This window comes from Oryzias melastigma, linkage group LG8 (genome assembly GCF_002922805.2).
Source record: "Oryzias melastigma strain HK-1 linkage group LG8, ASM292280v2, whole genome shotgun sequence".
Classification (NCBI taxonomy): Eukaryota; Metazoa; Chordata; class Actinopteri; order Beloniformes; family Adrianichthyidae; genus Oryzias; species Oryzias melastigma.
Window position 1 is genome coordinate 20,887,715 of NC_050519.1, and position 15,997 is coordinate 20,903,711.

Below are 15,997 nucleotides of genomic sequence, written 5' to 3' on the forward strand. Positions count from 1 at the left end.
TTTAAAACTGTGTTTATTCCTTTGCTCCAGATTTACAACAATTTTAGAAAATGAAATACTCAGAAAGGTAGTTTTCTTTTTTTTCCTTTATATACGTCGTCCATCACAAAAATGCTTCAAGAACATGTTAAAAATCTCAAAAATATGATTTTTATTGGAGCTGATTTTTAAAGATATAAATTCCCATATCAAGAGGTTATAAGACATTTAGACTCCTCTGACAATAAACAAGAAGATTAGTAGCTTTGAGCTTGGGTGTCAAACTCAATCACACAAGGGGCCAAAATCCAGAACACACATAAGGTCACGGGACGAACGCGATAAACATTTATATATTATATAACACTCTAAAACTACATTTGTAAAACTTTAAAACCATAACTTTTCCTCATAATTATAGACTAGATATAAATCATTACTTGCAATAATGCTAGTGTGAATGCTGTAAGCTGAATTTGGCTGCAAAAGATCCTAGTGCTGATAACTAAAAATGCTGAAATTAATAGCTGAAAATATTGAAGCAAAGAGCTGAAAAAGCTGAAGTTGAAAGCCAGCTAAAATATTAGCTAAATGCTAAATTAGCCTAAAAACAACAAAAAACAAACAAACAAAAAAAAACAACTTAGGTTAGCCCAAGCAGCTAGCATGTAGCTGAGAAATAGCTAAACTTTAAAATATCCCTAAAAACTGAAAAAAGCCTAAATTAGCCAAGACAGCTAGCATATAAATATTAGCCTAATTCCAAAATAGCATAAAATACTTTAAAAAGCCTAAATTAACCAAAACATCTAGCATGTTGCTGAAATATTAGTCAAACTCCAAAATAGACTAAAATAATCTTAGTAAATGCCAAAATAGTCCAAAAAGCTAGCAGAATGACAATTTTTATAACTTTAAAACTGTAGCCTTTTAACATATTTATGAACAATAAAAAGGTAGGCATATTATTCCAGAAAAAATCGTCTTAAACCCTAAATAACTTTCAATTTTTTACACCAAGAATATATTTTTTCAAAATTATACAAGTTAGAAATGAGTGCAAGATAACATCAGGCCGTTAATATGAATAAAACAAAATGATCTGGAGTGCCAGATAGAATTACCCGGAGGGCCGGATCCGGCCCCCGGGCCTGACACATGACTCATAGTATAACAAAAATCTTTTTAACAATAATCCAAGAATTTTTACATTTATTTTGAAAAAACACATTAAAATCAGAAGAAAAAAACACAATTGCATTTAAAACACAAATAATGAATGAAGAAAAACTTGTATTTTTTTAATAAATTGTTTTAAAAACTTAATAAATAAAATGTAACAATATTAATAATAATGATTAATATTATTATTTAAAAAACAAAAAGGTCAACCAATTTTCTAAATCATTAATGTAAACCTTTTAACAAAGTTCTTCTTTAAACTCATCCCAGTTTTTACTGAAATTGTTGAGCTGAATTGTATTTTTAGGGCGTTTTTAACGAGCATTTCTGTGGTTCAGTAACGTGTAAATAAACAACACTTTAGCTTCTCCAACATTTAATCTAGCGTTAAATGAGAGCATTAAAACTAGTCCATAATTTCCATAATTACTGTTTTTTTCTCGTGACCAGACACGCTGACCTGTAACATTATCCGTTGCCATGGGGACGCGCACTCCTACGGAAGCTGGCAGGGACAATAAGGCCCTGAAAAGCGAAGCGGAGCCGCACAGCGGTGGGAGGACGCAGCAGGATCATGTCTGACGTGGAAAGGATCGCGGACTGAGTTACAAACTTCAGGGCGAAACTAGTTAAAAGGGGACAGAAAGTGTTTGCTCTTCTGCCAGCGGGGGAAAGCCTTTACAGCAGAATGAGTCTGGACAAAGCTAAATTGTGTGACTCACTGCTAACCTGGGTAAGTTTCAAACTAGCTAGTTTGACCAGTGGGGTTAGCCGGTTGCTAACAGGTGACAGCAGGTGTATCCTAAACATGGAGGATGTTTGTTGATGACAGCGTTAGCGTTGTTGTGGTCAAGCTTTAAAGAGTTGTTAGCCATTAACGCGAATTCTTTTTAAACTCTTTAGGAGTTTGTTTCTGGTGGTTTGCCCCTCACAGTGACTCAGATGTCAGCATTGTTGACTTATGCAACCAAACCAGCTCCAACCCCCCGAGAGGCTCCAGGAACTGCGTTAGGCCGGTCGCACACTTGACTTGATTTTCAGGCTCACATTTCCACGCAGCGTGAAGTCAAAATCTGATATAATTAGCGAGTTAAGAGCTCCCACATGTAGAGATTTAGTGGATTGTTCGCGCATGCGTGCAAATGCGCATGCAAATTGTCTCGAGTCTAGTCCAGACTCCAGAATGCAATAAATCTAGCATTAAAACATAGAAAATTAGTGTTTTTTTTTTCTTTCTTTTCCAAATTACTACGTCTTCTTTTGTGAACAATCTTCTGTTCAAAATGTGTAATCATTGCAGTTCTGGGTGAAGCTGCAGATCTAAATGTAAGAAAATTAGCTGAAGTTCCTCTTCCAGTGCCAGACAACAGCACAGGATGTTTACCGGACAGCCATGACACGTTCCAGCATTGGTAGGAGTAAGATCTCGGACCATCTTCCAGCTGAAGGGCATTTCCTACCAACTGACAGTTACCATTTTGCAGGAGTAATCATCAGAGCGCATGCATGCACAAAGCTGCCTCTTTGACCCGTTTGTGCTGACATTAGCGACACATGCAGGGAGATCTGAACATATGGAGGACAATCGTTTATGATGTTCAATTCCGCCAGCATCTTTTGGTGGCGGCAGTGTGATGATATGGGGTGGCATCTTTGTCGTTGGAGGAAGTCTCTCCACCAGTAGAGACAACCCCGCACAGTGTGGATTACTTTCAGAATTTGGGAGTGGAGGGAATGGAATGACCTGCCAGCAGTCCTGACCAGAGGTGGGGACTCGAGTCACATGACTTGGACTCGAGTCAGACTCGAGTCATGAATTTGACGACTTTAGACTCGACTTGGACTTTCCTACCTCTGACTCGTGACTTGACTTGGACTTTGATATACATAACTTGTGACTTGACTCGGACTTTAGCCCTCTGACTCGGAAAGACTTGCCATTTTCCCCCCAAATCCACGGATTATAAAGTATAAAGAGAGAAAGCCGCGCGCACTGCGGTCTCTCTATCTGTCCTATTTACATCCGTCTGCGGTGTCGGCCCAACATCCAATCAAATTAGAGCCACCTTTGATTGATGTGACAGTCCAACCAATCAAATTGCAGAAAAAGATAGTCCCGCCTCCCCTTTAAAAGCACGAGTTCCTGTTTGCCGGTGTTTTTACTTCTAGCATAAAAGTTTATAGATCGTCAAAAACAAACGGTTTGCAGTTTGCAGAGCATGTGGATTAAAGGATTACTCACAGAGATTCAACAACAACCAACTTCATCTGACTGTAGGAGCAGCAAAATCAAGTAAGTTCTGAGTGAAAGCTGGCGCTAGCTTAGCGGCTAACCGCTAGCTGCTGTTAAATGAATGAGACTGTAAACTCTGTTAGCGGTACACTGTGACACCATGCAGCTTAGTCACATAGTGACAAAAGGTGATTTGGACATTTCCACCACTCAGATCTTTACCTGGGATCTGGGCAGGACGCGAGCGATCATAGAGGGACAGCAGGGCTGCTGTGGAGCTGGCTCGGTTGTTCTCTGTCGTTTTCTGGTATAAATCCAGCAAATGTATTATAGAATTCACTGATGTGCTGCATAGGGTTCTTTATTTCCCTTTTTTCAGTTTACCAATTTTGCTGCTTTAAGTTTTATGGTGTGTTTTAGTAAAAAAACATCCTCTTTCTCTGGGGGTCACATTCCCTCTTGAATATTTGCTGTTCCTTCCTTTTTCATTGACAAAATATTTACATTTACTGCTTTAAGAGTTTTTAGTTTGCATGTCTTTATTTTAGTGTTTCACCTGCTATCATTAGATGTGTACTTCTGATAAAGAAGATTTGTCCACCATGAATACAATTTATTTGATTCTAATGAATTTAATCATACTCATAATCTCTGTATTCAGAGTGTTTCCTGTTCAAATACAGCGTGAACAAAGTAATATTTGTTGCATAACTTTGCAATATATATTTATACATAAAATGTAATTTAAAGTCACTTTATAAATATACTGTATGTACCAATATATATATATATACACATATATCACATTTAGTTTTACATTTAGCATTTTTGTTTTGAACCCTACTTTTCTGTCTTGAATACATAATTTAACTTAATTCCTGTTAACTTAATGTGAGATATTTTGACAGTAAGTTGACAGAAATTTTGTACTGAATACAAACAAATTGTATCTCAAACAACAAAAAATCAATTTCACAACAAAAATGTTTAACATAAACCTAGATGTACTATTCATATATTTTGTTCTGTTTTGTTTTTTTAGTCAAACTAAACCAGGGATCGGCAACCTTTAACAGTAAAAGAGCCATTTGGGCTCTGATCAAACCTAGAACTGCATCTTACTTTAGCCTTTAAGAAATTTGGATTTGCATTCATGACCTTCTTTTTTTAATATATATGAATTCTATCTATTTTTTTGGCGTAAAAAATATAAAAAATACTAGCATTTCTCAAAATTTGATTTTTTTAAACATTTTTACCTTTTACTTTTAGTAGAGGCCAAATTAGCAAAAAAGCTAGCTTGCTGCCTAATTACTAGCTGAACTCCAAACTAGCATAAAATACCTCAGCAAATTAAATCGGCCAAAAATTTTAGCATGTTGCTAAAATAAAAGCTAAACTCTAAATTAGCCCAAAAACTCAGGGAGATAATAGATTGGCCAAAAATGTTTAAAAAATTAATTAGAGGCCAAATTAGGAAAAAAAAGCTAGCTCATTGCTCAATTACTAGCTGAACTCCTCAATGGCCTAAAATTACTCTATAACTAAATTAGTCAAAAAGATTAGCATGTTGCTAAAATAAAAGCTAAACTCTAACTTAGCCTAAAAACTCCAGTAGATAACAAATTAGCCATAAATGTTAGCATGTTGCTAAAATAATATCTTATCTCTAAATTTTTGAGAATTACTATTACCATGGAGGGATAGAAGAGCCACATGTGGCTCTGGAGTCGTAGGTTGCAGACCCCTGAACTAAACCACTCTGCATTTTACGTTCTTCCTCAGTTCTTCTTCCTGTATCCGCTCTGTTTATAAAGAAAATGCTGAAATGAAATAGAATCATTGGTTGGTAAATGTACTGGTTTATTAATTTAGACTGAAAGAGTCAGTACCTCATCACCCACAAGCTTAAGTGCACATATCTGGTCTGTAGTGAGGGGATTCAAAGGGACCATACCATGAAAACAAAACTTTTTGAGCATTTAAGTGTATTTTAATGTTCATTCCTCACATAAAGAACTCCAAAGTGGTATTTTGATTCATCCATGCATTTCTGAGTACCATAAATCCTCTACAAACTGCGCTGTTAGCAGCAGCCCCTCCCATACCCACGAAAACGAGCCTCATGATCTGATGTCACAGAGTGAGACCGCCCCTTTTAGGAAGAGTATGCTCTGATAGCTCCGCCCCCAGTCTAACACCAACACCCAATTTCTCCTCTGAGCTAATGATGATCAGCAAAAAACTTTCATTTAAATGCAGAAAACCTATCTTCTGGTTGTGTCCTGTCTTGAATAAATTCCAGCTCAAACAGTATCCCAGTAGATGTGGGACTCCTTTAGGAACCCCCCCCCCCATTGGGCACAGTCGTTGAGTGTATTTCTGTTGTGAAGCAGTGTACTGATGGCCAGGCCTAGTGAGGGCAGATGGTATGTGCATCCATCTTTGAAAATAATTAATATTTATTTTTGAGGGAAAAACGAATACACACTGCTGGCTCTAGAATGAAATCATGAAATGGTCGGCAGCCACACGCAGCAGCAGGCGGAGCCTCAGGAATCGAGTTGTTTTACTTCCGGGTAGGACAGAAACTAAAGAAAATAACTGGTAGTCTTTCATGAATGTTTTTTTAGTGTTCCAAACGTAATATATGATCATATATATGGATATAGTTCACTCTAAAAGGCTTAAGAAAATCATGGTATGACCCCTTAAATATCCAGACTACCCTGGTTCCCTGCTGTCTCCATCTAACCACATTTCAAATGTGGTTAACTGCGTTTTTGTTATAGAGAAATTATTTTGGATTTTTGAAGTGGGGATGCATCAACTCAGTGGGAATTTAGCTAAAATGCTTTCAAAATGCAGTTCTTAAAAGCACACATGATCTGTGTAACTAATATCACATGGTTTATTAAATGACTTGAAATGACTTGAAACATTAATAGTAGGACTTGTGACTCGACTTGAGACTTGTTGGTGTTGACTTGTGACTCGACTTGGGACTTGAGTGCTTTTGACTTGGGACTTGACTCGGACTTGAGGACAAAGACTTGGGACTTGACTCGGACTTGCAAAACAATGACTTGGTCCCACCTCTGGTCCTGACCTTAACCTTGACCGTGTGTGGGATCAGCTTGAGCATGCCAGAGTGACAAATGCTGTCCAACAGCAAATGGCTCACTAGCGGCATACCGTTTATTTCCCGTTGATTGATCTATCAAACGAAATTCCATACTTTTTGTAGTACGTTGTTTACAGCAACGGCTATTTGACATCCTTTTTGTCATCATACTGCAGGAAATTAGGGCTGCCACAATTAATCGACTAATTGACGACTAATCGACTATTAAAATAGTTGACGACTAATTTAATAGTTGATAAGTCGTTTATATTATATGGGGTCAGAGTGTAGGAAAGTTGAAAGTTATAATGGCGTTATGCTAGCTTTTTGGACTATTCTGGCACTTATTAAGGGTTTTTAGGCTATTTTGGAGTTTAGCTAATATTTCAGCTGTATGCTAGCTAATTTAAGATTTTTTTCATTGTTATCGTCTAATTTAGAGCTAAGCTAATATTTCATGGGAGCTGTTTTGGCTAACTTAGGCTATTTTCATTTTTTTAGGCTAATATTTTAGCTGCCTATCAGCTTCAGCATTTTCAGCTATTAGTTTCAGAGATTTCAGCTATCAACTTTAGTGTTTTTAGCCATAAATTTTTGCATCTTCAGCTAGCATCTTTTGTGGAAAAATTCATCTTACAGCATTCACACTGGCATTATCACAGCTAATACTTTACATCTAGCTTTTAGCCAGTTTAAAGCTTGGTTATGGTTTGTGCTTTACATCCAGTTTGCCCATGACCCGATTAGTCGACTAATCAAAAAAATAATCGGTGATTAGTCGACTATTAAAATAATTGTTTGTGGCAGCACTACAGGAAATTACATGAAAAGTCTGTGATTTAAGTTTTTAACACTTGGGTTATCCTTTTGACATCATTGTATGCACATATATATATATGCAGGTTGTTTAAAATGGAATAAATAGCACGTGTTTTGAAAGTGAAATAAAAGTGATGTTTTTCCATCATCTGCACACATTCTTTACATTGTAATTGTCAAACTCTGGTATGGGGGGATCACTGTACCACGTCTTCTGGATATCTTTGCCACGATCACTGCTGTTTTTCTCTCTCAGTAAAAACCTGTAAGAGCATTAATATTTTAAAAGGGAAACTTTTCTGTCTTGTAGCAGTTATGAAGTTTGCCGGTAGATGCATCATCATACGGGCTTGTTGTACATCCACATTTTATTTTAGAATTCACACAGTTTTAGGGCAAACCTGCAACCATCTGGTGAACAAAAGAGAGGAATTGACGTATTCCTGTCAAAGTCCAGATTTGGTGTAAAACCGCCACATCTGCAGATCTTTCCCACTGCTGCTCCTCTTTGTTATGCAGTGTGTAGAACAGTGTTTTCAACAAGTGTGCCGTGAGAAATGGTCAGGTGTATCGTGGGAAATTATTCAATTTCACCTACTTGGTCTAAAAAAAATATTTACTATTGCCAGGAAATCGGCTCTGCGTTCATCCAAACCCAGATTTGACACGGAGCAGGTACAAAATGACAGATCAAAAAATAGTTGTTTTTTTTAAGACACTTTGATAGGATTGAGTCAATATTGTTAAAGTCATACTCCTAATGCAGTATATTTTGATCTATTGTTAAATCATTAGTGGTCTTTTAACCCTTCCGCTCTCCTAGGCTCGTTTACATTAAAAGTTTGGTCATATGGACCCCACAAGAACTTTTTGTCCCAAGGATTGCTGATCTTTACTGGTGTCCAATGACAGACATAAAGTCTTGTCCACCTTGTCCACATTTGTCATGGAAAGCCTGATCCATCACAATTTGAATAAAGAAAAACTCAAAAATTCAGTTTTAATCTCAAATAATTTAATATATGTCCTCCATTATGAGAAAATGTACAGAAACATAGTAAAACTAGGGCTGTGAACATTAATGCGTTGACGCACGTGATTTACCAAACAGAATTGGCGCATTAATATTCATAAACGCAAATTAATTACAGTCCTTTGCTTTGGCTCGCCAATTTAGTTTTCCACGGCGTGATTTAAAACACTTTGTTGGGCATTATCCAACTTATACCATGATTATTTAAAGGAGAAATAACACAGTCAATCTGTTTTTGGTACTTCAATCTTTTTTCTTTTCTGGTTTACATCACCTTTTCACAAAAAAATGAACTATTTGATCTGTGGCAGAAGAAAGCGATAAAAATGCTGATAGATTAAATAAAGCATCAGTTCAGGGAGAAAGTTCACCTCCTACCGCTTGTTTTTGTACAGAAGATGAAGAAAAACATTGTTTTAAAGCAGCCTGCATGTGATGCAGAGCAGCGACTGAAACTTTTATTAATTTATTTATTTATTCTTTTTTTAGGTCTGCAGGTTCACTTGATTTTTTTTCAAATCAATTGACAGCCTTACTTAAAAATAAATGTTGCAATATCAAAGTGTTGTGTGTGACTTCATATTGTGATTATTCACAGATAAGTGGTCGGCAAATACTGAGACTAAAAAAAAAGTTACTTGCGATTAATCATGATGCATTTTTTCCCTGTTTGCCATTCATTAGTTAATTTTTTTAATCGATTCCCAGCCGTGATTAAAACACAATTTTCATAGGTCTTTAATACAGATGACAGAATTTTTTTTTGTGTGCCTTGTAATTTTTATCAAGGAAAAATCAAACCCTTCCTTAAAGAAAGGTTGAAAAATACTTAAGAATCTGATGTATATTTAAGTTTCTCTAATCCTCCGCCCAGGTTACACAAGGCAGCATTTAGATTTCCACAGCACTGGAGCTAAACTCACCTGTTATGAAACCTTTTTGTTGTTAAGCTTGTTCCTTCAGTACAGTCCTGATTATGCATTTATGTTTTTTTTTGTTTTTTTAAAGATATAAAGACATTAGATCGATGTTCCTAAGATTGTTTCAGTCCCAATCCTGTTTTAACACTAAAGCAGTCTTATTTCTAGAGTTTTCAGAAGTTTTGACGCGCTCACATCTGTCCTAAACATCAGTGTGTTCTGTAAATGTGTGTTGTAATTCAATTCTTTTGTTTGCAGTTGCAGACGTTTCAGGTCCCATCATGCAGCAGTAAATCTGACCTGACAAGCGGAGTGGCCATCGCGCATGTGCTGCACAGAATGTAAGAATGCGCTTTTCCTGAATCTTTATTTCTTTTTCCTGTTTAAGTAGTCAAGTTTAAGCACAAACTGTCAAATTTTTAGTGCAAAACTGCTAAAACTGGATTGCATTTTTTTAAGCCGTCATTGTTTTGCCTGTTTGCTTTATTTCCTGACACTGAAACGCACAGCTTTGCTCAAATGTGGCGGTAGAGCGCCGGCGCGGGCCGCTTTGCCCCCTGGCCTCTCTCTGAATCTTGTACATCCAAATATACATCGGCGCTCTCCTCGTCTCTCATTAACAGAGACCCCTCTTGGTTTAATGAGACGTGGTTAGGCCGGATCAAGGAGGAGAGCGGGGCCAACTGGCGCCTGAAGGTAATTTGTGAAACAGCAGGACATGACAGGATAGCCCGTAGCTACCTGGAATGACAAGGATGTGAAGGATTTTTTTGACTTCCTTTTCCTTTATTTAAAATTAGTACAAAGCCTCTATCTCTGTTTTTTTTTTTTTTTTTTTCAGGTCAGCAACTTGAAAAAGATTCTTAAAAGCATGATGGAATATTATCAGGATGTGAGAGGATTTTTCATTTCATTTGATGTTTTTTGTCCCAGTTTTGTTGAAGTAAGAAGTCTGACCTTTCTCTCCCTCCGTCAGGTGCTCAGTCACCAGGTATCTGATGAGCATTTACCCGACGTGAGCTTGATAGGAGAAATGGGAGACGTCACTGAGCTGGGGAAGCTGGTGCAGCTTGTGTTGGGTTGTGCTGTCAGCTGTGAGAAGAAGCAAGGTAAGTCCTCTACTGGAGAAGCAAGGAAAACAAAAATAAGAAGAAATGGACCAGCTGGAGAGATTTGACTGACTTTTGCAGAGCAAATCCAGCAGATCATGACCCTTGAGGAGTCTGTGCAGCACGTGGTGATGACAGCCATTCAGGAGGTGGGGGAACATCATGAAAGATGCACTAATTTTACATGCAAATGTCCAGAAAAAGTCCCAATATTTGAATTTCTGCATCCACTTGTGTGGTTTTGTCTCAGCTTTTAGCAAAGGAGCCTTCATCAGAACCAGGAAGCCCAGAGACGTACGGAGACTTTGACTTCCAGGTGAAACAGCACTGATCCTCCTCTTCAGTCGGTCTGGTGAAGGCTCCACTTGTCTCATATGCCCCCATTTTTGTTGTTCTAAGTCAGGTTCTCATGTCTTTGCAGTCTAGAAAATATTATTTCCTGAGCGAGGAACCAGAAGAGAAGGACAATCTGAGCCAGCGCTGCAGAGACCTTCAACATCAGGTGTGCTGCTTAAAATCCTGTCTGGGGAGTCTTTGAGAGATTCTCAAGCTTTCACTTCTCTACCCCAAACGCAATTAAGTTAAATTTATTTTTGCAATTTATTTAATCCCAGAGAGCCTATAGGTATTTTTAGAACAATTCCCCCAAAGTCACTTTAGCTCAGAGGTCAACAACCTTTAACCCCAGAACACTTTCGCTATTAAAAGTTACACCAACACTTTTGCCAGGTAATTTTTACCTGTTTATAAAATACCCAATAAAACGTATTTCTCAGAAAAATAGATCAAAATATATCAACACAAATTAGAGTAAATATTTTTTAGTTTAACTGTGGTATATGTAACAAAATGGAGAATAAATACATAGGAAGATCCTTAAAACGGGTTTGAAAATGGCTGAAAAACGAGGAGTTTGAGAAGAAAAAAATCCCCAAAAAATAAATAATGATAATGGACACTTGGCTTTTGGTCCACCCATTCCTGAGACATGTGAGACTTTACTCAGGGACCCATGACACTCAGAAAAACGCTACTTATTGAACATCATGTCAATACTTTTGCTCGGGTGAAAATCACCCAGTGGAAGTGCTTTAGGTTTAACAGTAAAAGAGCCATTTGTGAAGGTAGAATCAATGGTTATATTTGCTTGAAAAGTCTCATTTTTGACTAATTAGGATTTATTGACTAAACATATTAGATTGACATTTCTTAGAAACAAGTTTTAGATGCATATATAAATAGATATGACATTTTATTTTGGGGAAAAAAAAGGAAAAGTGCCTTTATTTGCTTTTTAGTTGCATTTTTTTGTAGAAATCTATTTTCTTAGTGCAGTAGAACAAAAACAAAACTCAAATATTTAAAGTTGTGAAACCACAAAGCAGTAGTTTATTCATTTTGAACATTTGTAATCGTTGGCACAAAATTTTACTAATTTTGTACCTTGAGTCTAGAGATTTTTCTTAGTTCAGATGGTTATTTTTTAGTTTAAAATTGTGTTTTGAGTTATAGAGATTCCTGCAGCCAGGGGGAGAATCGCAGCACCCAAATCTAGAGCGCGTTTCTTCAAAGGGGTGCTAATCCCCTCAGGATATCGGCAAATTACCGTCTGTTAAGTTTTGTGGTTGGTGAAGTTGACCACTCTGTCAGCTTGGTTTAAACCCAAACAAACCAGAATGGGGTCATCTTTCTGTCACATAGTTGTATCCAAACACAAACCGCAGGTTTGTGTTTGGATACAACTATGTGACAGAAGGATGACCCCATTTGAAACACCTTTTTTGCTGTTTAAATAAAGGTTTTACATTGTAATAAAGTGCAGTTCGTCTGCTGTTGTGTGATTGTTGCTGCAGCGCGTTTGAACCTCCTCCTGTTTATCGATCCGCCTGCAGGAAGCCGCGTTTCGCACCACTGAGCGACTGATTTAGTTTGAGACATTCTGGTCGATAGTTGCATAACATCAAGATAAAACTGACATGTTGCCTTGGGACGCAGCAATAATTTGTGCTGCGCTGAGCCCACCTGTTTGTTTACTTGCTCAGCCCACACGTTGGAGATTAGTCACTGGTGTTGTTTTAGGAGCTATTTACTCTTGATGGTGCAGAGCAACAGCATGAAATCTGTACTCAAAGTTCAGCGGCGGGTTTTTCTGGCTTTCAAGCCTCCTGATGAACCAAAAAGTCCAGTTTTTTAAAAACTAAACTCCCAAGTTTGTGTAACTTTTTTGGTGCATTTCTTAAGTATTGGTCATTCTTTTCTCCTCAAAATCTCTGCATGTAATCATAGCTGGAAGAGTATTCCTCCAGGCTTTTGTTTCACAGCTCTATTCTGATATATTTGACTTGGTGTCACATGATACCAACTGTACGCAAACTGCAATTAATAATATCTCCTCCATAAACATTTTTCAAACGAATGGTCAACTGGTTTAACTTTAAATGTGTGTTTAAATCCTGTGCTCTTTGTGCATAGAGGCAGAAAACAGACACAAAACTTGTGTAATGTTAAAGCTCCATTAGCTTTCACACATCCCATTTGACACATCCCCTGGGGGAGGGGTGAGCTGCAGGCACCTCCGCACTCAGGAACCATTTTGGGGTTTAACCCAGCGGTCCCCAAACTTTTCTTTTTCTTGCGAGTGCCACATAACTGTTTTCTTCTCTGGTGTGGGGGAGTTTAACAATCACAGCCTAAACGTAAACTTTTATGGTTTTCCATAAAGCAACACATAGCCAAGTTTTAAATAATTCCTTTCTGTAAACTTTACACACAAAAAAAATACTAAAACCCTTTTCAAAACTAGATATATAGCATTACCTGCGATAATGCTCGTGTGAATGCTGTAAGTTGAATGTAGCTGCTGAAGATGCTTAAATTGATAGCTAAAAATGCTGAAGCTGATAGCCAGCTGAAATATTAGCAAAGAGACAAAATATCCTAAAAAACGGAAAAAGCCTAAATTAGCCAAAACAACTAGTATGCAACTGAAATATTAGCTAATCTCCAAATTAGCCTAAATACCTCGAAAAAAAATCCAAAATTAGCCAAAACTGCTAGTGTGCAGCCGAAAATATTAGCTAAACTTCAAATTAGCCTAAATAACTGGGAAAAAAGCTAAAATGTGACAAAAAGGCTAGCATGAAATTGAAATATTTGCTAACTGCCAAATTAGCCAAAAAAATATCTAATTTATTCAAAACAACTAGCGTGCAGCTGAATTATTAGCTGAACTCATAATCAGCCTAAATTAGCCAAAACAGCTAGCATGTTGAAATATTAGCTAAACAGCAAAATAGCCTAAAAATCCTTTAGTAGCTGCCAAAACATTTGAAAAAGCTAGTATAAAAAGAGCTGAATATTTTAATAGTTGAATGAGTAAAATAGCTGAAAGAGCTGAAGATCTATAGACGTACAAAAAACGTACAGAAGAAAAATAATAATACTAATAAAGGAAAAGTAAACCACTATAGTGTGATTGCTTTACATGATGAAACCATCAAATATTCTCTCCTCTCCCGTCCCTTCAGACTGCAGAAGGGTGGAAAAAAAAGTCACGCTCTATGTGGGTCTGGATCAGCCAGATTGACAAAAAAGCATCAATGATAGCGTTGGGGGGCCGGGCCAAATGTGGAGGAGGGCCCGTGGGCCGTAGTTTAGGGACCCCTGGTTTAACCCCCCCAAACCAACCTCTTAATGCTGAGTGTCAAGCAGGGCAGTCTTTGGTATGACTCAGCCTGGATTTGAACTCGCAACCTTCCAGTCTCAGGGCAGACACTCTACCACACGACCACTGAGCTAGCTAGCTATGCGTGAACGCGGAAGCCGTAAACATGCTAACATACGCATTTACAGTCTTATTAGAAATGGATGCTTAAACGCACATTTCTGAGTCTGCTGTGAACTTTGCATGATCTTAGAGGCTTTTGTTCAGCTTCTATTGAAACTTTGAAGGAATTATTTAGCAGTTTGGTGATGCCTTTTGACCCGATGACACTGTTTTAGGCTCAAACTAAAACGAGGGGTGTAACGATTAATCGATTTATCCAACCAAATCTGTCTGTTGTTAACTGAAAGGAATCGACCTATACCGTTATAAAAATGGTTTCTAAATGAAAAAATCTATGTTTTTGATACTGAAAAAACTATTTGGATTGAGGAACTGTAGGTTTATTTTACAATGACATAAAAACGACCAAGTACATCACACATGATCAACCATCTCTACAGTCCAATGTGAGGAAACACTTTCAATTTAGCAAAAACATGTGACCATACAGTGTGGTAGAACGTTCTAATAATGGATTATTCTGATCTGGAAACACGACAGTGGGCTGAACTTTATCAAGGTAAAATGTGAATGGATTTCACTTTGTTTGTTTGCATATTTAATTTACTCTTGCAAAAAATACAAAAAACTTCACCTGCGCTTTTCAGTACCAGGTATTTATCTCTGAGTTACACAACTGGACGTTTTTGATAAAGATGTCCTGGATATGTCTTAGATCAGTGAATCGGATCATTCAAAATAAACCAAAGTCGACTGAATCGGATCAGAAACCACAAATTATAACATGAATCGAATCTTTGTTAAAATGAATTGCTACACCCCAACTAGAAACTCATTAATCCAGTTCTTTATTTGAATCCTGTCATTAGTTTATGGCTTCAAGGCTGCAAATAACTCTGAGTTTGGTCAGAAAAGCTGCACATCAGCTGACCGATGATGGCATGTGAATGAAGAACAAAGCTTGTGTTGAAAGTCCTCTTTGCACTTCCAGTTGTTTATTTTCTCCCACATTCTCTGAAGCTGTCTGCGTTTGAAACCATTTCTTCTTTATTTATTGAGTTTTATATTTTGAAGTCGCTTTGTTTTGTGAGTGTTCTGTGTTTCTGTTCCCCTCCGCCAGCTGTCGCTGAGTTTGGAGGAGAAGGCGTCCATGCAGGCAGAGATCCGCTCGCTGAAGGAGAGGCTGAGCTGCTGCGACTCTCTGGACGTCTCCGCCACCGCCATCACCGGCAAGAAGCTGCTGCTGCTGCAAAGCCAGATGGAGCAGCTTCAGGAGGAGAATGACAGGTACCGTCTTTGGAAGACTATGAGATGCAGCAGCCAAAAAAGGCATAATGAAGTAGAAATTATACGCAAGTCAGGAGTATAAATGGACAATACTGAATCTATGCTCGCTTCACTACCATAACCCATTAATGATTATTTAGCTCCATGAAACACATGAGTAATCTCATATATTAGTGCAATATATGAAAAAGTCATCAACTCATCTCTTTAAATGACTTCAGTAGCCCATGGTGTTCACACTGCACAAACAGGGAAGGGCTTCTTTTTATTTTTCTACTGTTCACTATCCCATGTCTGCCATTTGCAGTTAAGAGACCTGTTACAAAATGTTAAAGTGGTGCAATTCTCGCAAATCTTCCTCCAGGATTTTTCTTTCATACTTTTAGTCCGATAAATCAAAAGTGTGTCAAAGTCCAGATCCGGCCCTCTGGGTAATTATATCTGGCCCGCCAAATCATTTCATATTGTTGCTATAAATGGCCCGATGTTATTTTGTGTTAACTTGTATAATTTTGACAAAATGT

At 37.6% G+C, this 15,997-nt stretch overlaps 1 protein-coding gene across 2 annotated transcripts in view; it reads left to right on the forward strand.

The window, feature by feature from the left end:
• Nucleotides 1-1,677: 1,677 nt before the first annotated feature.
• The window catches only part of LOC112146857 (hook microtubule-tethering protein 2), a 24,640-nt gene continuing 10,320 nt past the window's right edge, over nt 1,678-15,997 (forward strand). For both annotated transcript variants that reach the window (XM_024272891.2, XM_024272892.2), the window contains exons 1-9: nt 1,678-1,894; nt 9,549-9,631; nt 9,914-9,986; nt 10,132-10,182; nt 10,267-10,399; nt 10,481-10,548; nt 10,650-10,715; nt 10,821-10,901; nt 15,307-15,473. In XM_024272891.2, coding sequence (XP_024128659.1) covers nt 1,850-1,894; nt 9,549-9,631; nt 9,914-9,986; nt 10,132-10,182; nt 10,267-10,399; nt 10,481-10,548; nt 10,650-10,715; nt 10,821-10,901; nt 15,307-15,473 — 767 coding nt within the window. In that variant the 5' untranslated portion in view covers nt 1,678-1,849. The remainder of the gene's footprint in view (nt 1,895-9,548; nt 9,632-9,913; nt 9,987-10,131; nt 10,183-10,266; nt 10,400-10,480; nt 10,549-10,649; nt 10,716-10,820; nt 10,902-15,306; nt 15,474-15,997) is intronic.